The 22,655-nt window shown below is 43.1% G+C and overlaps 1 protein-coding gene across 1 annotated transcript in view; it reads left to right on the top strand.

Annotated features, from left to right (window-relative positions):
• The first annotated feature begins 1,167 nt into the window (after positions 1–1,167).
• ADTRP (androgen dependent TFPI regulating protein) overlaps positions 1,168–22,655 on the top strand; it is a 49,139-nt gene continuing 27,651 nt past the window's right edge. Inside the window, exons 1-3 of the mRNA XM_030552404.1 lie at positions 1,168–1,542; positions 10,623–10,757; positions 12,252–12,353. Of these exons, the coding sequence (XP_030408264.1) occupies positions 1,390–1,542; positions 10,623–10,757; positions 12,252–12,353 (390 nt within the window). The 5' untranslated portion in view covers positions 1,168–1,389. The remainder of the gene's footprint in view (positions 1,543–10,622; positions 10,758–12,251; positions 12,354–22,655) is intronic.

The raw sequence follows: 22,655 nt of genomic DNA, 5'->3' as shown, positions 1-22,655 counted from the left end.
TCTACTGACAGTGGCCAATACCAGGTGCCCTAGAGGGAGTGAACCTAACAGGTAATAATCAAGTGATCTCTCTCCTGCCATCTATCTCCACCCTCTGACGAACAGAGGCTAGGGACACCATTCTTTACCCATCCTGGCTAATAGCCATTTATGGACTTAGCCACCATGAATTTATCCAGTTCCCTTTTAAACATTGTTATAGTCCTAGCCTTCACAACCTCCCCAGGTAAGGAGTTCCACAAGTTGACTGTGCGCTGTGTGAAGAAGAACTCCCTTTTATTTGTTTTAAACCTGCTGCCTATTAATTTAATTTGGTGACCCCTAGTTCTTGTATTATGGGAATAAGTAAATAACTTTTCCTTATCCACTTTCTCCACATCATTCATGATTTTATATACCTCTATCATATCCCCCCTTAGTCTCCTCTTTTCCAAGCTGAAGAGTCCTAGACTCTTTAATCTTTCCTCGTATGGGACCCTCTCCAAACCCCTAATCATTTTAGTTGCCCTTTTCTGAACCTTTTCTAGTGCTAGATATCTTCTTTGAGGTGAGGAGACCACATCTGTACACAGTATTCAAGATGTGGGAGTACCATGGATTTATATAAGGGCAATAATATATTCTCAGTCTTATTCTCTATCCCCTTTTTAATGATTCCTAACATCCTGTTTGCATTTTTGACCCCAGGCTGTTGCCCCTTCTCTCTATCCCCTCCCAGACATTTAAAGTGACTTGAATTTTGTCAGACCAGCTGTGCACATTTGTAAATACTTAAGTAACATGGATTGACAGAATAACCTACTTCAGGCAGACTTTCTACAAAGAATGTCAAAGATGATTTTCAAAACTTACAAAACTAAAGAACCCTAACATTAGTGTATTAACCCCTTAGATACGCCCTCTTTTACAACACTAACAAATGTATTCAGTTCCCCTTGGAAAGCCCTCTATTCTTTCCATCTTTTTTCTTTGTTGAAACAAAAGTGACAAAAGTCTCCCCAGATTGATCCAGGCTCATGGCAACACCAATATCTCACCAGAAGGAAAAATAGGGTTTTTTCCTACTTATCCAAAAAGAATGTGAAACTCAGTTATGTAAAACCAGCGACAACCACCTCCCCTGGTGCAAAAACACCAAAACTTATGTAACTCTGCAACTAATCTTCAGTAATCTTGAGTGAGGCATTTAAATCCAGGGAATAAGCCTATTTTTTTCCCAAGCTTATCAACAGAACAAAAAAGAGAAGAAAAAAGAAGCAAAGTCCAGCCAGTGTTGTAATATTTGTTTTATGTGAGCAGTGTCCTTTCTTCGGACAGCAAACTCTCCTGGGCTACTGAACATTAAAAGAAAAGCTGCTTTAGGGCTTGAATAGCACTCACAGCAGAACCATGGCAATTGCTACACTGGCTCTGTACCATTCCCTTGTTTTTGTCTGGTATATTTTTGTAACCTATTCAATCTCACTTGTAAGAGCAGAAGACCGGCCGTCTGAAGTGTTCCTTTATGGTAGGCAGTGGAAATATTTGACAGTTCTCAATCTGGTAAGCATGTAGTATACAGTGGTACCAATCTGTCTATTTGTCTGTCTACCATCTGTGCCTTAAAACATATACAGCTGGTGTATTTGCTGCTGGTATACTGCTTTCTTTTATGGTTTATATCCCAAAGCAAACTAAATAGGTATCCACATTTGTGTTGTTTATGTATAAAGAATATTTGGCAGCAAATTGCAATACTTTCAAATTCTATATATACTGTAGCTAGTTGCCTCATTGTTAAGAGATGAGTTAATCTTGAGAAGGAAAGAAATGTGGAATGTGTACAGGAAGGATGTACAGCTTTAAAGCATGTTATCTAATCCTAGGAATAGAATAGTTACCAATTAGTATTAGTATATGTATATTCAGCACTGAGTAGCATGCATGCAGTGAGAATTATAGTTCTTTGAATATGATTTTAGCTATTACAAAATAGACAAGCAGTAAAACAAAATATGGTGAGGTAATAGCCAATCATTGCATGTACTTAATTAAAAAAAATTGTTGGGGGGGAGGACATTGTAAGTCACAATGGGCAAAAAGAAATGTAGAAATATGTGCAATATTATCTCATGCATTTCAAAAAGTGTGATCAGTGACTTGCTGTGTTTCTTAGAATTACACTGTGATATACTGACAATAATATATTTCTGCATCACATACACATTAGTACTAATATCACACCATTACTAACCAAATGAAAACATGTAACACATGCTGTCCATGGGACAAAACTTGGTGTGAGTAACTAGCCCAAGTAGCTGGGCTGTGCAAAGGGGATTTCTATGGGTAGAGGTAGGGGCTTGTGGACAGAATTCCTACTGAGCTGTTGTTCTGGCAATGGAGCCCTTCAGAGACACTGGTTAGCCTTGAGGCTCCCTAGCCCTTGCATTCCCCTTGTGACCCAGTCAGCAGTGTATGGATTTATATAGCAGTGGAACCTCCAGCCCTGCCCGTGCCCATCCTTATCCCTAGCGGGCCACTGGATGATGCCACACTGGGAGTTACCACACAATAGAGGGCACAGTGGCACTCATTACAGCACTTTGTGAGTCTAAGCCTTACAGGGTAGGGATTGGCTCTTCCGTGTCTGTGTAGCATATACAGTAGTAGTCAATATAAATATTTCCTGCTGTGGCTACTAACAATCAGCAATGCGAGCCACCCCATGGGCCCCCGATGTCCTGTCTGAGCTTCCTCAAATCACAATTGTCCTGTCTTAGGCTGGGCCCTCTACACCCACAGAGTGAGGGGCAGGATTTGGGACTATACCTTTGGGCATTCTTATGCTGTATTTTTAAAAACTGTTAATGAAAACCAGTGACAAAATGGGAAACACTGGGGAGTAATCTAAGTAGTATATAAATTCCTCTCCTTGGGAGATACCTGTCAACATCCTAACCACTGAGGGCCAAAACATGAGCCTGCTGTTGTGCTGCTGCAGAGCCTGCCAACATCGCTGGCCCTTGGAATGGATTTGTGCCACCCAAACAGTAAAGAAAACCTGAGGCAAAATGGTCCCCCTCAGGCAGATCCACAATCAGCCCTCCCCATGGCCCTGCTGCAGGGCTGCCCAGGAGTGGGCAAGTCGGGCAATTTGCCCCAGGCCCTGGGCCCTGCAGGGGCCCCCACAAGAACATAATATTCTATAGTTTTGCAACTTTTTTTTTATGGAAGGGGCCTCTGAAATTGCTTTGCCCCGGGCCCCCTGAATCCTCTGGGTGGCCCTGCCCTGCTGCTCTGCTGTCCACAATTCTGGGTCACCAGGGGAGTGACGTTGGGTGAAGCTACTCTTTTCCCAGTGTCTCGCTATGAGCATGGGGTGACAGAACATAACTGTGCTGCTTTTCCTCCCCATCCTTTCAGAAGCAGAGTTGACTATTCCAAAATGGAGCAGTCAGCAACAGGGGTGCCCACTGGGCTGAAGACACCACCCTCCAGTCACAGAGGAAAGGTGGTGAGATTCAGATAGGGACAGGAAGTGGTGGAGGAAGCAGAAGTTCCTCTATGGTACAAAATCCCTCTTTCTCCAGAGACTTTTTCTGAAAAAGTAGGGAGGGTGTTACAGCAAGTACCTGATCCCCCATTCCTTCCCTCACCTGCACAGGCTGCTCTGTGGAGTCTGCTAATATGTCTGGGTAGTGGTAACTTCCAGGCTGCCTATGTGTGGCAGAAAAAGAGAGGGGAGAGGAAGGGGTTAGGATACCAGAGGCCTAGTGGAGGGGGTGAGGAGCTAATGCTTGAGCTCACTACCCCTTTTGAAGCAGAGCAGTTGCTTCATGACTCAGTTGCTTCATGTCCCATACTGAAGTGGCCTAACCTTACAATCAGAAAGACCACAACAGAGTTCCCCTTTAGGGAACAAAGGGCCTCCCTGTGTCCCTTAGGATGTAGCTCCAAATGTGTCGTGGAGATTTTTCCAAAATACACCACAAAGAGTCAACGTGCATAGCCATGTATACATTACAATTGTGTGGTTGAGCCCCTGAAAATGATGCACACATTGCAATTTCCTTTTGGCAGTTGAACCTGCCACTTGGTCTTTCTCTAATTCTGTTTGTTTGTTTTCATGTCAATACATAGATCACTCCTTGTTTTCACATCATTGTCAATTAGATCAAAGATAAGATCCCAGCTTCCTCTACTTGGCTACTTCCCCTAGTCTCTCCCTTGCGTTTATCTTTCTCACTACCAAGTGATCCTGTGCCTGCAGAGGAGAAGCCCACATATGCAACCACTTCACTGGGTGGAAACAGGCTGCAGCCAACACCGTGGGGCTGACTGGGCAGTGGTCAAAGGGCAGGAGAACATGGGGAGCAGAAAAACAGCACTTTAAAATTTCCTGCTCAGATGAGGCCTGCTTTGAGTATGTGCACCGCTGGATGTTTAGACTGAACCCAGGCAGACAGGCCAGTGGGCCAACCTGGTTTCCTGCCTGTGTCCTACCTCCTCTTCCCACAGTCAACCTGCCAGCAGGTGAGTTCACCAGGCTGCCTGGGATCACTAGTAGTCCATCTGGTGGGGTTTTGGGGCTCCAGGTTGCCCAAGTTCCTAGTTGCCAGCTTGGATATCACCTTTCCTTTCAGTCCTTCCAAAGTGGATTTTTTTTTGAAAATTTCCATTCCAATCTCTGACTTTTTGTTCTGATTTAGAATGAAAAAAATTTTAGAAATGCAAAGTTGCCCATGCCACAGAAATTCCAGGCCCTGCACAGCTCTGCTTGGAAGCACACACTTGCTTTCATGTATACTCCTCTTTTAGCAATTTCTCCACATTCGCACCTGCTGTGTGAGCCTCCCAAGAGCCAGACTCCAGCTCTCATATGCCACTTCAACTCCACCTACCCCACTTTCATTATTTGTTGCAGTCAGAGCCTCCAAAAGGAGATAATGTAGGGTGGTGTTGCACAAGAGAAAAATAAAAGTGCTAGGAGTGTTAAGTATCAAAGGTTTTCATTGGTCAGTTCCTGAAAAGACAGAAGGGACTATCGGACAGATAAGAACAGTTTTACATCTATTTTGCATAACATGAAACATGCTTATATTGTAAGATCTCTGGGGCAGAGATTGTTTTTTTCTTCTGTGTTTGTACAGTGCCTAGCTAGCACAATGGATCCTGGTCCATGACTAGGGTTCTTTTGTTGCTACATCAATACAACTAATAATGCATCATCCAGAATAAGTTATTACCCCAAATCTTTCCATCTATCACATAAAATGGTTTATTGCATATACACAAGTAGAATAGTGTATAAAGAACATCCTCAGACATCTGAAAACAGACATTTGCATCCACACTCCCTCTCCAAATTTTGTTCATTACACTTGAATCTCTCGTTATTAAAATGGTTTTGATTGTACTAAAGGTACTGTTTCCTATTTGTTTTCAAATAGAGCCAATATTTATTGCACATAATTTTCTATAATTTTATTGTGTGAATATATATGAATGTAGTAAAATTTGATTTCCACATCTAGGAGCCCACATGGAATATCAGATTTATACCCCATTAAACAAAATGCTGTGGGCTGTGTTTATGACTATCAATTTGGGAATTAGATACATTCACGTAACCAGATGCTGTCTTTGAAAATGAATCACGGGAATAAATAAATGGAAATACTTGCTTTGATCAAATTAGATGAGATTTGAGTTTTGCCACTGATGCCTCTTAGTTCAACTGATCTGTCTGGCCAAATTAAATAGGCACAGTTAACAAAACATGTCGTGTCTATCTGTAAGCATTTCTAAAGGCCTTATCACTGTGGCACTAAAAATGGTTTATAGGAAACAGAGAGGTTTGTCCTGAAGGGCCAGTCAATTCCCCATCCTTTTCTGCGGGTTAATCATTGGCTTCTCCCTTTCAGAATGTTTCTGTTCTTATTCCTCTTCCTATTCTGGGGGGAAAACTTTGGGGAATCCTTTTGAACTACATCTGGCAGATTTATATACTGAGAGCAGCTGCAGTTGCAAGTGCCAACATTGCTGCTTGGAAAGTCATAGGGACACCTGAAATAATTTCATCCTTTTGTATATTTTCTATTATACTTACATAATTGCAAAATGTGGATTCATGTCCAAGTATGAATTTTCCTGAGTTTGTGAGAGTTCAGATCTGGTGTTCAAGTCCCTCTGTGTTCGATTATACTGTGATATATTATGGGAGCATTTGTCTTGACTCCATAATTACGGCTGTGTTCAGTTTTCCATTTTTAAAGTGGGGTTTAAATTCTCTTGTTACACCTGAAAACATAGGCTGAGTATAAGCCAAATGAAACCAATTAACAGCAGGAACCTATGGAGGCACACAGCAGCAGAGCGCCTTTCAGTGTTTATAGCAGGAGTAGGCAACCTATGGCACGTGTGCCGAAGGTGGCACGCAAGCTCATTTTCAGTGGCACTCACTGCCAAGGTCCTGGCCACCGGTCCGGGGGCTCTGCATTTTAATTTAATTTTAAATGAAGCTTCTTAAACATTTTTAAAACCTTGTTTACTTTACATACAACAATAGTTAAGTTATATATTATGGATTTATAGAAAGAGACCTTCTACAAATGTTAAAATGTATTACTGGCATGCAAAACCTTAAATTGGAGTGAATAAATGAAGACTCAGCACACTACTTCTGAAAGGTTGCCGACCCTTGGTTTACAGGATATCTGGGGATATGTCTACACTGCAACTAAAAACCCATGGCTTGCCCAGGCCAGCTGATGGGGGCTTACAGGGCTTGGGCTAAGGGGCTGTTTAACTGCAATGTAAACATTTGGGCTCAGGCTGAAGTTTGGGCTTTAGGATCCTGTGAGGTGGTAGGCTCCCAGAGTTCAGGTTGCAGCCTGAGCCCAAATGTCTACATTGCAGTTAAACAGCCCCTTAGCCCAAGCCCTATGAGCCCCCGTCAGCTGGCACAGGCCAGCCACCAGTGTTTAGTTGCAGTGTAGACATACCCTGTGGTACCAGGGCTTCACTCTTGCATTCTTCTAAAAGTATGTCTATGTTTCCAGCTGGAGACATAATTTCCAGCTTGAGATATACCTGTGCTATCTATGATCAATCTAGAGCACTAAAAATAGAAGTGTAGCCACAGCAGCGTGAGTGGCGGCATAGGCTAGCCGTCCCAAGTACATACCTAGTCTCTTGGCCTGGATCATAGACAGAGTGGCTAGCCCCTCCACTGCTCATTTCATTGAGGCTACATTTCTATTTTTAGTGTACTCGTTTGATCAGAGCTAGCACAGGTATGTCTCCTCGAGCCAGAAATTTTGCCCCCGGTTCAAAATGTAGATGTACCCTTAAGGGGTGAAATTCACCCTGTGCATTAATTAGTCCCACTTACACTCTCCAAGTAAGGCTTAAGAGGACTGAAATGTTCATAAGCCTCAGGCAGGCCTTTTGCACAGAAGTGAGTTTCACCTAAAGTGAGTCGTAGTACCACAATTCCTTTCCTGACACAATAGTTAACTTTCCAAAGTCTATAGTCGCTCTTGCAACTTGTAATTTGAGTGTGCACACTAATTGTTAGCACTTCTCTATTTCTGTTAAACCATGTCTGATATGGAATGTTATTTCAGTTAGGTGGTTAATTTACTTAAACTGTTAATTTCCTAATTTTTTACCCTTTTTTTTTCAAGTATAGTTATAGCAACGTTGGGCTAAGATGTCCTTTCAGTTATACCAATGGCAATCCACTGAATTCAGTGCAGTTACTTTGGATTTCTATTACTGTAGATGAGGGTAGAATATTGGGTTTCTTAAAGGTATGCTCCTGAGATTAAATTCCAGGATTTTTTTTTTTTTTAAATAGGGGCCTATGGATACAGGTGTGTGAGCGTGCAAGTGCTCACACACAGCTACCTAAGTAAAGAAAAATGAATGGAAAGTTTTCAGTCTGGAAGATACTATTGACCTATTCTGTAAGCTACAGAAAGAATGCTAGACTGAGAACTTGGATGCTTTGGGACCATCTGTTTCTTTTCCATCCAAATGTTTGTTTTAATTGATTTTAAGGGGGGAAATGAAGTTTATTTCTGGCTCATGATTAATGTAGGGCTCACCATAAAAGCAATAATCAGACCCTTGTACTCTGGGAACTATGCCTCTCTCAAATAGGGAAAGCCTATGAGATGCTTTATTAACGATTAGTTACCATGCATCACCAGACTTTCACTGTTATCATGTCACACAGGTCATTCCATTGCCATTTGTCATGCTGTTTAAACCATAGGGAGAAAGTATTGAACTGAACATTGTAGCTTGCTCTACAGCCTGCAGTAGTTATAGCCAATGGCATACAAGAAAAACAGCAATTCTTAAGCACCCATCTCCCATGTGTTTGCCTCAAGGAATGGGGCCCCAGGGACTGATCCGGCAAAGCACTTAAACATGTGCTTAACTTTAAGTATACGAGGAGTTCCGTTGAAGTTGAGCATGTGCTTAAGCGCTTTGCTGCTTAGGGTCCAGCACCTTGCAAGATCGAGCCCTTAGAGTCCAAAACTCTACCCACAGTTAGAGAGGCCAGTCTTGGTAACGAAGATCTCAAAGTCAATGGTGAAAGACACACATATATATTTAAAGGGCTGTTTTTGTGTCACAAACAGGAATGAGCTTGAACTGTAAGTATTTGTGGTTCTGGCAGGGTTATTTTTAATGACAGTTGCATTATTCAGTCCATTAGCCTCCTGTCCAATTTGGGAGGAAGAATGGTGTTGGGGGTGAGCCACAGCACTATTTTTCAAGTGACCTGCATTCAACTCCCACCTCTGCCTCATATTTCCTGTGAAACCCTGGGAAAGTCACTTAGCCTTTCTGGGCTTCAGTTTCCCTATCTTTTGTTTAAAGCTAATTACCTACCTCCTAGAGGTGTTGTGAGCCTTAAGTCATTAATATTTAAATATACCTTGTCGCCCTAAGGGGAACTACACTATGACAGCACAAAGTATTGTGTTTTGAATTTTTTTTTTTTTTTGGTGGGCAAAGGGAGGCCATCCTGCTTCCCATCCTCTATTCTGCATCTAAAACTTTCTGATCAAGTGCTGTGCCAGTGCTGTCCCCTCCCAAGCCCAATCTCTCCAGGATCCTGAAGAAGTAATCAGTCCAGCCTTAGATATCACACAAACTCAAAATAAAAATCTGAATCAGGGTGAGTTCATGGCAAAAGAGACGTCATTCAGAATGCTTAACAGTATCTTTCCATCTCAACAGTGCCAGCATTTGCAATAGACTGAGTTTCCCAGCACAAGAATGAGAGAATCTAGCTTTAAAAATGCCACCAGTAATCAAGAAAATTGAGCTCAGGTTCAAAGTTGAGCATAGATTAGCAGTCAAAGAGCAGCAAGTTCTTAATAGGCTTTAACTTTACTTCTTCCCACGTTTAGTGCATTACAGTCCATTGTGTAGCACTAGCAGAGGTGGTTGAAGAATGAGAAACATCGTTTTCAAATACAATTATTTGATGATCAGTGGAAGAGAATACAGATAATACATTATTTGCATAATATCATCAGACCATCTATGAAGTTAGCTAACTAAAAAAGAGCCAGAATTAATTGGTTACATTATTTCCAAAAAACATAATTAAACCAGTGCTCTCAATTCTAATGCAATTACGTCTTATTTCCAGTTACCAAGGCCCAGCTCCTCAAAGGTATTGAGGTGGCTAACTCCTGCCTAAAGTATTTTTGAGGATCTGAATGTGAAGTCCTGCTCTTGCATCAGGACCTAGTACAGGACAAATCTTTTTCTAGTGGCTTCTCTGTCTAACACAGCCCTTTTAGGGTGTTTTGTATTGGGTAATTGGTACAGTATGGGCATGAGCTCTAACGCATCACCACCAGCCAGAAGGCACCATCTTGGCAGGGCCAGCTCCAGGTTTTCTGCCGCCCCAACCAGTGGGGAAAAAAAAAAAGCCAATCGGCGGCACTTGGGCGGCAGCTCAATCGCACCACTCCATTCTTCTGCGGTGGGTCCTTCACTCCCTCTCTTCCTCTTTGGCGGCAGTTTGGCAGCAGCTCAAAGAGAAAGAGAGGGACCGGGGGACCCGCCCCCAAGTTCCTGCCAAAGACCTGGATGTGCTGCCCCAGTAGGGGACGGAGTGCCACCCCTTTGTATTCACTGCCCCAAGCACCTGCTTCCTTAGCTGGTGCCTGGAGCTAGCCCTGCATCTTGGCTAACCTCTGAGAACACTTATAGCATTTGCTTTGTTGGAAACATTAAAATTCTGAATAGCCACAGATTTGTCCCCTCCCGTTACTATTTTGTTGCCTTGAGGTTAACAATTAACATATTAATTACAAAAAGACCTATCTTACAACACATCCTGCCACTTCCAGTCTGAATAAAGCTCACTCTTCACACCACACTGTTCTGCTAGCTCCATTAAGAGAGGCACTGTTAAAGTAATCTCCTGAACTACTTTATTTAATCACTTTCAGTTAATAAGGAAAACTGAGCCAAAAGCTATTTCCCTGGTGCTGACTTGTAGTTCACCAACAAAACAGCTCCCTAAAGAGCAAGTATTGAGTTCATGCAGGAACATGCTAATCAAAGGTGGATGAAGATTCCCTCATTATCTGTAATTAATTTAGGTTTTGCAGGCTGTTTTCTATGGGATCTCCTTCCTGGCTGATGTGTTGAGACTAATTAAGAAACTACCAAGTGTTAAGTACATAATTTCCTGCAGAGACCTTCTCTTCAGTGTCCTGGCTTTCCCTGTGTCCACGGTAAGTAACCAATGTCCATAATAATAATAATCATATATACACATGTACCAAATAGATACAGCTATTACTAGGGAGCTTCATTTTGTCTTTTGAAAACAGAACAAATCCATTTAAATGAGAAAACAGTGCTTAAATCTAGCCCCAGATAAGAGGCTAGCTAGTGGTTTAATGTTGAACATGTTGCTCTGACATGGTGGTCTACAAGCCCCCCTCCCCCTGCCCCCTACAACCCAGCCATAGGCAGAGAGACATCCACCAAAATCAAAGGGCAGAAAGAAGACATTCTGCTACCCTTATACATACAGAGACACTGGAATTATCTACTGAAGTAGTTTCACCGGAAGGGCAACATGTGCCGTAAGAGTCTAGTAGGGTCCTTAAAAGGCAATAAATCCTCGTATTGTCTTCCCTGACTGCAAAATGAGTTTAAACAAACACAGAAGAGAAACAGACTTAAATGATATTACTTAGAATAATCTGCAACAGATTCATTTTGGACTGTCTGCTCACATGTAGACAATTATGTTCGCCATATGTTTCTGCATATAATGGGCCAGAGACTGAAATAACTTTGTCAGTACAACTCAGTATGAAAGGGGCTTGCAGAAGCTGGCCTCAGGAGAGCTGAAACTCATCTTTAACTGTGTCCACAAGCATTTCAGCCAGGTGAAACAAGAGAGGCAATTCTTGCAACTGAGACTAAGCCATCTCAGCTACTAGTGATTCTTTGCAAACCAGTTTCTTGTAACACTGCTGTCACATCTCCCATGCATGCTTCTGGGTATGTAACAGAAAAGGGTTGAACACCAGGATGTATTCGTCTGTAACCTGCATGAGCTATATTTAGTATTGACAATCCTCCCCACCTCTCATGCCCTCAGTTTCCATAATACGGACAACTTGTGCTCAAACGTAAAACCAGGCCAAGAAAGTACAAATGAGCTTTCGGATATCAGTAGCTGATACTGGGATTCATTTCTTACACTTAAATCCTCCCACTGTAAATCCTCCCTTATTCGATCAGACGGACCCAAGATACAGCCTACTCCTGTACCTACAGCTTAGGAATGAAGCTTACAGACCTTATCGGCATGCCAAGATTTAGACTATCAGTCTTGCCACTATCTGCTTTTACTTTGTTATTGAGCAGAACAAATCCTTTGGCATGACAGCCAAGGCCTTGGAACCTTGGACCATCCAAGATCCCACTGGAAAAATAAGAAAGGTTCAAGGATAGTCATGTGTTCCCTGGAAATGTCAGTGTCAGCAGTTTATGCAGTAGAGGAGGGGGTTTCTCATAGATATATGCCCCAGAATACTGAGAAGGCAAGGTGAGACTGACATGGCTTTAACAACAGCAGAGCACTGCATCTTGCACTAACTTCCCTTCTTTACTTTGTCATTTGTGTGATACATCGGTTGTTTTTATTTCGCAAGCTCACATTTTTCCTACAGACTGCTTTGCCTTTTACAACAAAAATTCTTTTGTTGCAGTTTGTGTTTATGTCCTTTTGGGTATTGTATACGTACAACCGAGAACTGGTTTACCCCAAGAGCCTGGATGGGATCATTCCAATGTGGTTAAATCATGCTATGGTGAGTAAAAAGCCGGACTAGTGCCTAGAACACACAAACTTTTGCAATGAATGTTCCACTGTTGCATTATTTATCTTTCCAAAAGGGTTTCACAACTCCCCCCCACCCTACTGTCTATTTAAAGCACACATTGAGCTGTATGTAATGAACGGATGTACGCACTATAATTGCCCAAAGAAGCCTTTTAGCATACAGGGAATGTTAGTGAATCATGGCACGTCAAGCCTCTTAAAATCGATGAAAAGATGTGTAATCATAAAAAGAAAACCTTCTATGTTACTGCAGTTCAAAAAAGAAATTGTCTCCGTAAACAGAATGTTATGAAATACAAAATGGTCAGGAATACAGCTGAGCACTGGGTAATTTTTAAAAGAGGTGAAAGAATCAAAGAAAATCTGACAGCTCAACAGCTCATAAACTAATGTGTGCACAGCACTGAATAGCTGAATTGAAATGATTGTTTACAGATTTCTATAAATATCTTCCAGATCTCTCCTTCAATTGCCATAGCTGTTTTTATGATGTGTTGAATAATCACATACTTCTCATCAGTCAAGTGTAAGGATGCTGACAGTAACATGGAAACTGTGGGTGGTTATAAGGTCATGGCAGCCTCCTGGGGCTAAGGGAGGCAGGAAGGGGAGAGGTTCAGTGCTAAACTGAATCAGAGAAGCCAAAAAGTATGAAATAATCATGCATACGTCCCAGCTTTGTTTCTCTCAAGATTCCAGTTTTTTAAGATTTTTCCAACTCAATAACTTTGCAACACAGTGCAATTCCTGATGCCTTTCAAGCTAAATGGAACTTCCCAGATATTTCTGACTGAGAACGTTTGTTAGATTTTTTATAAACACCCACTTTATAAATGTATATTTACAAATACTTATGCTTGTGCAGCATGAACATATATATATGTATACATACACACAGACACACACCACTTTCCCATTAGTGATATCCATGTGATAAACTGACTGATAAATGGCAGCCATGATGCACTTTTGACCCTATCACCTGCTCTTTGCCTACTAATCCAGCTTCACTGGGACTACTTCTACATTCCAAACCTCTGAACAGATGCAAACAACCACTATTTTTTAAAAACTGTTAGTCACAGAAAATTATTCCTTTTCTTCTCAAAACTACTTTGGTCTCAGGTTCAGGATTCTGGACCAGCAATAGGGCTAGCTTAGTATCTAGTTCAGTGCCAGATTTTAGATCTTTTTTTTTTTTTTTATCTCAGTGCATCACTGGGAATTTGCCCTTCCCAATACGGCAACTTTTTGTAATGGCCTAGGCAGATTGAGAGAGGCTGGAGCTTCCAAGTGTGACATTATTACAGATGGAAAAACTGTTTGCAGAAGTCTCTAAAATGTATTTGTTATAATTTCTCTCTCCTTCCCAGGCCTGTATAGATGGACAAACAGTACTAAGGGATCCTAACTTTACAATTGGAGGGGTACAAAAAATAGTGAGTGAAATGTTTTCAAGCTCTCTGAGAAATCTATATTCCCCCCCTTTTGTAAATGTTCAGCATATACAGAATACTTGACAATTTGATGTGGTATCAATTTTTTATTGATATGATGTGGGGATGATCTTCATAACTCAGATCTGCATAACCAAATGAGATGACTTGCATCACCCTCTGCAAATAGCATGCTGGGAAACCTGTTTACAGCATCCCAGACTCAGTTTAAAAATGATCACATCCTGTAAGTGTAGATGGAATGGAACTGCAATTTAACTTGCATTCCCAAATCATGCCACATTCAGGGGCGTGTTTAGATTCCACCTACATTACAAGATAGAACCATGTTTTCACTTTGTCAAGGCAGAACTGCACTGACTCTGGTTGCTGAGTCTGCAATAAATGTCATCTTCTAATTCATCTATGACAAGCTTCCTCCTGCTCCTCATTTAAGGAGTTCCTGAAAACACATGTATTTTGGGAAGCATTCCAGCTACTGCACAATGATCAACCAATCTCTAGGTGACTGACTGCAAACCAGCTGCCTGTAATGAAATGTAATAAGCCATGTTCACCTTACAGCACTATATAAATGACTAATACTACCAGCAGTTCTGCCAGCTTGTGGGAGGGGTACGAGAGAAGTTTCCTTCCAGTAATTGTAGAATCCAAGATGTCTGCCAGAAGTGAATTCAGAACTCTGAAAAGATCATTGGGACTGATGGGGCAGGGGGAGAGCCCATGTGAGCATTCTAAAAGCTACCATCATGTAAATAAGGCTTTTAATGCTTCAGAAATAGCCAAATGCATTTCTTGCTTTTGATTCAAGATGTCCACTGTAAATACCATGGGGATTTGAGGAGCTGCCAGATATTTAGAGGGACAGCATATTAAATATCAATTGTCAGGGAAAAGATTTGCTGAGGGGTTCCCACCCCATGAACTCTGCTATATTTCACTGCTCTGAGGTTAGCAAAAGTTCATATTGTGGCTATGGTGTGGGGGGGAAGCTGTTAGTTTTGTTAGGTGTCTGTGTGTTTTGAATATATCAGTTATATATAAGGGATATATCATTTACAGCCTGAGTGTTTTTAAATCAGTAGAAGAGTCTCAGAGGCCCAGATCCACAAAGGAATAGGGAAGAGATAGGTGTCTAGGCATGAGATCCACAAAAGACAGAACTCTAGGCAGGGAGCTGCTTAAACAAGGCAATCAATATTTCCTCTAATTTTTTCCATCCTTGTGCAGAATAAATTGTGAGGTGTACCAAGGTATACATGGATGTGCGCCATCAGTAAAAGCAAAATCTCTCTCTCTCTCTCTCTCTCTCTCTCTCTCTCTCTAGAGAGAGAGAGAGAGATTTTAAAGTCCAGATAGAAAACCAGTCAGGACAGGTGAGGCATTTTAGAACTCACTATTCGAGGAATTAAATTTAAGTGTAAGAGAAATAAAAATTATAAAATGCATATGAAATGACCAGTCAATAACACACTTTGAAAGAATTAAATTACAGAGAATATGTGTGCCTTGCAGGAAGTACCAAGAAGAAGAAGAACAACAACAACAACACAAGTATGTGCTGGGAGGTGAGTGTGACACTGTGTGTGTGATACAATGTATGTGCGTGCATGACACAGTGTGACAGAGACAGTGTGTGTGTGACAGTGTGACATAGAGACAATGTGTGTGACAGATTCTGTGTGTGTGTGTGTGTGTGTGTCACAGAGACTGTGTGTGTGTGTGAGACACACACACACACACGCACACAGCGTGTGTGCTAGCTGCTGAGAAAGTTTCTGAGAGACACCCTGCACCAGGGGCGGCTCCAGGCCCCAACACGCAAAGCGCGTGCTTGGGGCGGCAAGCCGCAGTGGGCACTCTGCCAGTCGCCGCTAGGGCAGCAGGCAGGGTGCCTTCGGCGGCTTGCCTGCGGGAGGTCAGCTGGTCCCACAGCTTCTGGACCTCCCGCAGGCACAGCTGCGGGAGATCCGCCGAAGCTGCGGGACCAGTGGACCTCCTGCAAGCAAGCCGCCGAATACAGCCTGCCTGCCGTGCTTGGGGCGGTGAAATGCCTAGAGCCGCCCTTGCCCTGCGCTGTCTCTTTAAGACACTCACTGGAAGCTCTCCTGCTCTGTCCTGAGCCCTGTTGTCTCCCCTCCCCTGCTCTGTGGAGATGGGGTATATGGGCAGGTGGAGAGAGGAGAGAGAGAGAGAGAGAGAGAGATACTGACTGAGTGAGCTGGCTGCTCAGGAAATCTCAGGGTATGTCTACATCTACAATTTTGCAGCGCTGGTTGTTACAGCTGTATTAGTACAGCTGTATAGGGCCAGCGCTGCAGAGTGGCCACACTTACAGCAACCAGCGCTGCAAGTGGTGTTAGATGTGGCCACACTGCAGCGCTGTTGGGCGGCTTCAAGGGGGGTTTGGGGAACGCGAGAGCAAACCGGGGAAGGAGACCAGCTTCCCCGCGGTTTGCTCTCGCGTTCCCCGAACCCCCCCTGCAAACTGCAGGGAAGGAGACCTGCTTGCACGGGGGTTCGGGGAACGCAAGAGCAAACCGGGGAAGGAGACCAGCTTCCCCGCGGTTTGCTCTCGCGTTCCCCGAACCCCCCTGCAAACTGCAGGGAAGGAGACCTGCTTGCACGGGGGTTCGGGGAACGCAAGAGCAAACCGGGGAAGGAGACCAGCTTCGCCGCGGTTTGCTCTCGCGTTCCCCGAACCCCCCTGCAAACCGCAGGGAAGGAGACCTGCTTGCACGGGGGTTTGGGGAACGCGAGAGCAAACCGGGGAAGGAGACCAGCTTCACCGCGGTTTGCTCTCGCGTTCCCCGAACCCCCCTGCAAACCGCAGGGAAGGAGACCTGCTTGCTCGGGGGTTCGGGGAACGTGAGAGCAAACCGGAGAAGGAGACCTGCTTAATTACCAGAGGCTTCCTCAGGTATGCTGGGATACCTGCTTATTCCACAGAGGTCAAGAAAAGCGCTGGTAAGTGTCTACACTTGATTACCAGCGCTGCATCACCAGCGCTGGATCCTCTACACCCGAGACAAAACGGGAGTACGGCCAGCGCTGCAAACAGGGAGTTGCAGCGCTGGTGATGCCCTGCAGATGTGTACACCTCCTAAGTTGCAGCGCTGTAACCCCCTCACCAGCGCTGCAACTTTGTGATGTAGACAAGCCCTCAGAAACAGTGCACTGTCTGGTTAAGAAAGGCACTCAGCCACCCACCCTACCCCTCAGCAGCTCCAAATCCTGAGCCAGGCTGTGTCCTCTCTGCCCTGTGGAAATCGGGTATAGGGCTGCAGGGGGAAGGGGATGCCCTGAAATCAGCACCCTCTTCACTCCCCACCCCTCACTGCACAGCCAGCAGGATGGTCCCGAGAGCAGCTGCAGGATGGAGCAACGTCATGGGAGGGGTACCTGAATACATGCTGCCGGCTATGCATGCTCTCCTAATCAGCTGGGTAGTGCTTGAATCTCCTGCGCAGCTGCTCAAGCGTGCAGCTTACAGGGACACAGATTAGGCAATGGAAGCTGACAACAAGAGAAATGTAAAGTAAGCCGTGCCCCTCTCTCCGAGTTAGACGCCTAAATCCAGGCTGCAGAGAGGCACTTAGTTCTGCTTGTGATCCACAACCAGGAACCTCTTTACTGGAGTCAGGTGGCCTAGGTGCCCAAGTTATTTCTTGTGAAAAATGCATTTGGCGCTTGCCTTACTCCAGCCAATATGGTTGGAGAAGAAGGAGGTGGTGCTCATCTTATAATGTTTAGCCCAGTTATTACAGCTGGGCTGTGGAAAATGCAGGTTCAATTCCCCCTCTGGCAGAGAGGGAGACAGGATTTGAAGAGGGAATCTCTCACCTCTCAGGACAGGGTTGTAATCACTGAGCTGTGGGATATTCTGATGTGGGGCTCCCTCAGACTCTCCTGCTGAAGCTGTTCCATTGTGGATTACGACTTACAGAGTCATTGGAGCACAGAGAATTGCCTGGTATTTCAGGCACCCAACCTGGGAGATGGGAGACTGAGAGTCCATTCCTCTCTGCTCTAACAGCTCTTTTAGGTATTTATAGCAGGGGACTAGACTCTCAGAATTTAGTCACGTAAAACCGGGACTTAGGGATCTAACTTACAGTGTGGATCTGGGCCAGAGATCTCCCTAACTATGTGAAGCATTATGTTATGTAACTAAACAGTTTGTCAAGGTCATACAAGAAACAGGCACAAATGCTCTGGGAACACAAAACTTCTTGAGCTGGCAACCAAGCTTTCTCTCTTCCTTGTGACAATCAACCAACCAACCCTGTATCTTTTTCCTGATGCTGGTACACCAAGGGGTTTTCTCTTTGCATAACTAGTATAAGTGGGGGCTTTTGCTGCTTGTCACATGAATTTAGTCTCTGGGTGGAACAAGCTCATGCTGAATAGTTACTAAATGAGAAAAGGAGCCTGTGGGAAGATGTCTCTCTCTCCTGTTTGTAGCAATATGAGCAATGCATACTGGGAATGTTGAGACTTTGCTCTGACATTCAAATGGCTGGTTACAACTAGCAATGTATCAAGAGTATTATGTTTTAGTCATGGTTTTGCAATGGCCCAAGTGGAAAATTTTCATTCTGAAAAAGGAAGAATGGTTGGAAATCAAATTCTGTTATGAGGATTTAGGGAGGCAGTGAGGTCCAGTGGAGAAGGTGCTACATTACAAGCCAGGAGATCAGGGTTCTAGTCTTGACTCATGTTGAGTCTTATACAATTCATTTAACCTCTCCGCTTCCTCAGTTTTCCCATCTGTAAAATGGGGGTAATTATGCTTGCCCATCTTTATAAAGAGCTTTGAGATCTATGGATGAAAAACCACTAAATACATCCTAAGTACTATTATTTTATCTGAACCAAAGATTTTAGGTGGAGGGTGACTCAGATAAAAGCCATTTTGGCCCATTCTCTCATTGAAATTGTTCATTTCGTTCCCGATGTTCTGTTTTTAAGCTATATCTGGCTGCTCCCCAAAAAGCCACTACCTGACATGTACAGTTTGAATTGAATCACGTGAAAATATTATTCATTTTAATGGCAGTTGAGAAGAACACTGGATTTTTAATAGGTTGACAGGATTGACAGTAAAACAAAAAGGAGAATTGTGGGTCATTAGTTTGTAGCAGAAGAAAGAAAACATGCAACTATTCATTCAGTTGCATTCTCAACAACCATAAGCATATGTTTTTCTTCATTTTAAAATAGTTTTTTTTTTCTTTTGGTCTGCAAAACATTATCCTTTTCCATTTGATTGCGTGTGTTACTTTCTTAGACTATAGGGTTAATATTATACTTGCCTAAATTGTTAGTATTTATTTGTATTATGGTAACTCTTACAAGCCTCGACAAAGATCAAGACCCCATTGTGCTAGGCATTTTACAGACACACAATAAGAGACAGTCCATGCCCTGAAGGGCTTACAATCAGTTAAGACAAAGCAGTGGTGGGAGAGAGTAGAGGGCACAGTGGAGAAGTGACCTGCCCATGGTCACACAGCACATTAATGGTAGAACTAGCAATCGAACCATGTCTCTAAGGCCATGGCTACACTTACAGTTTTGCAGCGCTGGTAGTTACAGCTGTGTTCGTACAGCTGTGTAGGGCCAGCGCTGCAGTGTGGCCACACTGACAGCTACCAGCGCTGCAGTGTGGCCACATTTGCAGCACTTGCAGCGCTGTTGGGAGTGGTGCATTGTGGGCAGCTATCCCAGCATTCAAGTGGCTGCAACGTGCTTTTCAAAAAAGGGAGGTGGGGTGGAATGTGACAGGGAGCGTGGGGGAGACAGAGAGAGTGGATTTTTGGAGTTGACACTGTTCTCAGCTCCCTGCCTTGCAAGTTCTAAGGACTGTGCCTACCTTCAATCATTTTAAAAGTTCTAACTCTCTTCCCCCACTCCTCTCTCATTCACTAAATGCAAATTATGTACTGCTAAATACCCGTCAGACCAGATCAGCAACTGCTCAACACGGACTTCCCCCTCCCCCTCTGCCGTGTGAGCGTGCTGTTTCTCTCTTCAAGCAAACAGCTGCGAACATTCCAAAGTAATTCCCCTGCCTGCCTCCGCTCGCTCAGCAAACAGGAGCTGTGTTTGTTTTTTAAATAAGCAGTTTGGCTGAACTCCGAGCTCTCCCTTTCTTCCGGTTTGTTGTGGACAGGAATTCTGGGATACCTCCTTATACCCCGGAGGTCAATAAAAGCGCTGGTGGGCGTCCACACTTGCTGACCAGCACTGGATCACCAGCGCTGGAATCCCTACACCCGAAGATCGACCGGGTGTACAGCCAGCGCTGCAACCAGGGAGTTGCAGCGCTGGCCGTGCTTTGCAAGTGTGGCCACATCCTAAGTTGCAGCACTGTAACCCCCTCACCAGCGCTGCAACTCTCTAGTGTAGCCATGGCCTGAGCGTCCTGTCTATCAGATCAAATTGCCTCAATGCCTGACGGCTGAGGAGTATTTGGGCATACTGAGAGTAATGCAGAAAGCAAGGGGGAAGAACACGGGAGCACAAGAGGCCTCACTTAAGTGAGCCATTATTGCTTTGCCAGCATTACGAACATAGATAGCAAGAAGGATTCATAATGCCCGGGAGGCTTCCCATGTTTCTTCTCATCTAAGGGCTTGTTTTCAAACAAATGTTATACCTCTTGCTTTAACTATATGGGTATAGTGAAAGCAGTACCACCCCATCCTAGTGTGGGTGCAGTTATTCTAGCATAAGGGTGATTTATACTGGTATAGATTATGCCTATGTGGGAAGAAGAACTCTGCAATTCTGGTATAAGGCACCTTTACACAGATGGTATCTGGGTGTTGTACTGGATGTTGTACTGGTATAACTTTAAAAGTAAAATATCACATCCCTACCCAACAGTTACAAAACTGGTGCAAAGTCTGTGTGTAGTCAGGATCTTAGTTCAGTGCACTCCATCCAGGACTGCTATTTTTCAAAAGAATATATTTACTCATAGGATATGCACCTTGGCATTTTCAGCCACATCTCTGACCATCTCATCTGATTTCTCCTGCACTTGTATTAAACATTTAATAGCTCTTTTAAATAGGCAAAGAGATAAACATTTTGATTTGCTTGAATTTCCAGCTATCCTGGTTTTAAACCCTCCGGCAGCTATGGACGTTTATAGGCTCCCCCTTATATTCATTTGTTAGCAGAAAAGAAGAATGTCAGTGTGAGGGTTATGGTGCATTAAACTAACTGCCACACACCCTTGGATGCTAAGATGCTTGTTTTTCTCCAGTGCTGTATGTAGTTTTCAGATGTTTCCGTTTTTGTTGACATAACCCCATTTACTCAGAGATAAAGTGTTTATTTCATTGATGAATGTTAAGGCATTGAATCCTCCTTGACTTCTGTTATTCGAGAATGCACAAGTGTTAGCTTCCTAACCCATCTCCCTAGCTGGACAGCTGGAGACAAAATTCCACGTTGGAAGATTGTATCATTTCAGTCTCGTGTCAGCTTCAAACTGCAATATGAACTTTACCCACTTACTTGTGTATTTAGTTTCAGAGCAAAATATTATTACAATTTTGGCACCAGAACTCCCTCACACTGTATCATAATAAGCATTCAAATACTCAATAAGGTCCACATTTTCAAAGAAAGGCACATGTGTGCACTATTGCTATAAATTCACTCAAACATCTAACCTGAAATTTGCATGCACAACTGCGAAGATGCATGCATTCATGTGCAAGTAAATTACACGCATGCGTTTCTGACAATGTGGGACTCACATAGCCCCCTCCACTTTTGTACCTTGAGTACCATTCGACCCGGAAAGAGAAGAAATAAGTTTGTTTTCTGACAGATTAAAGGTTTGATTAAATTTGACAACTGATAAGAGTAAACTTGAGCAATAGCTCCCCAATTGTATTCATCCCTGGCTAAGATAGCAGAACTTTTTGTATCTCACAGAGTACAATATATATGAAAATGTAGAAAAACATCCAAAATATTTAATATATTTCAATTGGTATTCTATTGTTTAACAGTGCGATTAAAACTGTGATTAATCACAATTCTTTTTTTTGAGTTAATCGCATGAGTTAACTGCGATTAATCGACAGCACTAATATTAATATTAATAATTCTGAGAGAAAATCTGTTTAACAAAACCTTTTAACCAAGGCATTTTACTATTTAAAAAATATAAAACAATAAAATGAATTATGCAGTTTCATACTAATAAAAGAAGATAATGGAAAGTAAGGACAGATTACAGAGCAGAACAGCAACAGTGAAATTTGAGGGAAGACAAAACCATAGCAGAGTGAATCAAATGAGGAATCTTGTGCCACCAAGGGGCCAAGAAGAGAGAAAGAGAGCAGTGATGGGCAAAAGCACTAGGAATAGTAAAACTACACAACAATGGTGGTGGTTAGGGGACTGTTTGGTGCCATCACACAAGGATATTAAGAGGTAAACCTCTTTCTGAAAGCCACACATACATTGGTAAAATCCTTCAGACCTTGGCACTTTGCCTGAGTATGGATTGAGTAAAAACTAGGTAAGTACCTCAGAATTTGGCCTATGAATATTAGCCTTTGGGCAGCTATCTTGTGTCCCCTAATCCATCATTGAAATTGAGGTTCACCCTTTGTTTTCAGTAACATTACTGATGAAGAAGACACAAATGTAAGTATCTACAAGTGATACAGAGCTGTTAAGCAGACAATCTGTTCTTAGGATTTGATTGGAAAGAAGAGAAATCAGGGAAGGATTTTCAAAACACACTTACCATTGGCCTAATTCTACTCCCATTGAAGTCAAGT

Source organism: Gopherus evgoodei, chromosome 2, assembly GCF_007399415.2.
Source record: "Gopherus evgoodei ecotype Sinaloan lineage chromosome 2, rGopEvg1_v1.p, whole genome shotgun sequence".
NCBI lineage: Eukaryota > Metazoa > Chordata > Testudines > Testudinidae > Gopherus > Gopherus evgoodei.
This window is presented reverse-complemented; position numbering and strand designations above follow the sequence as displayed.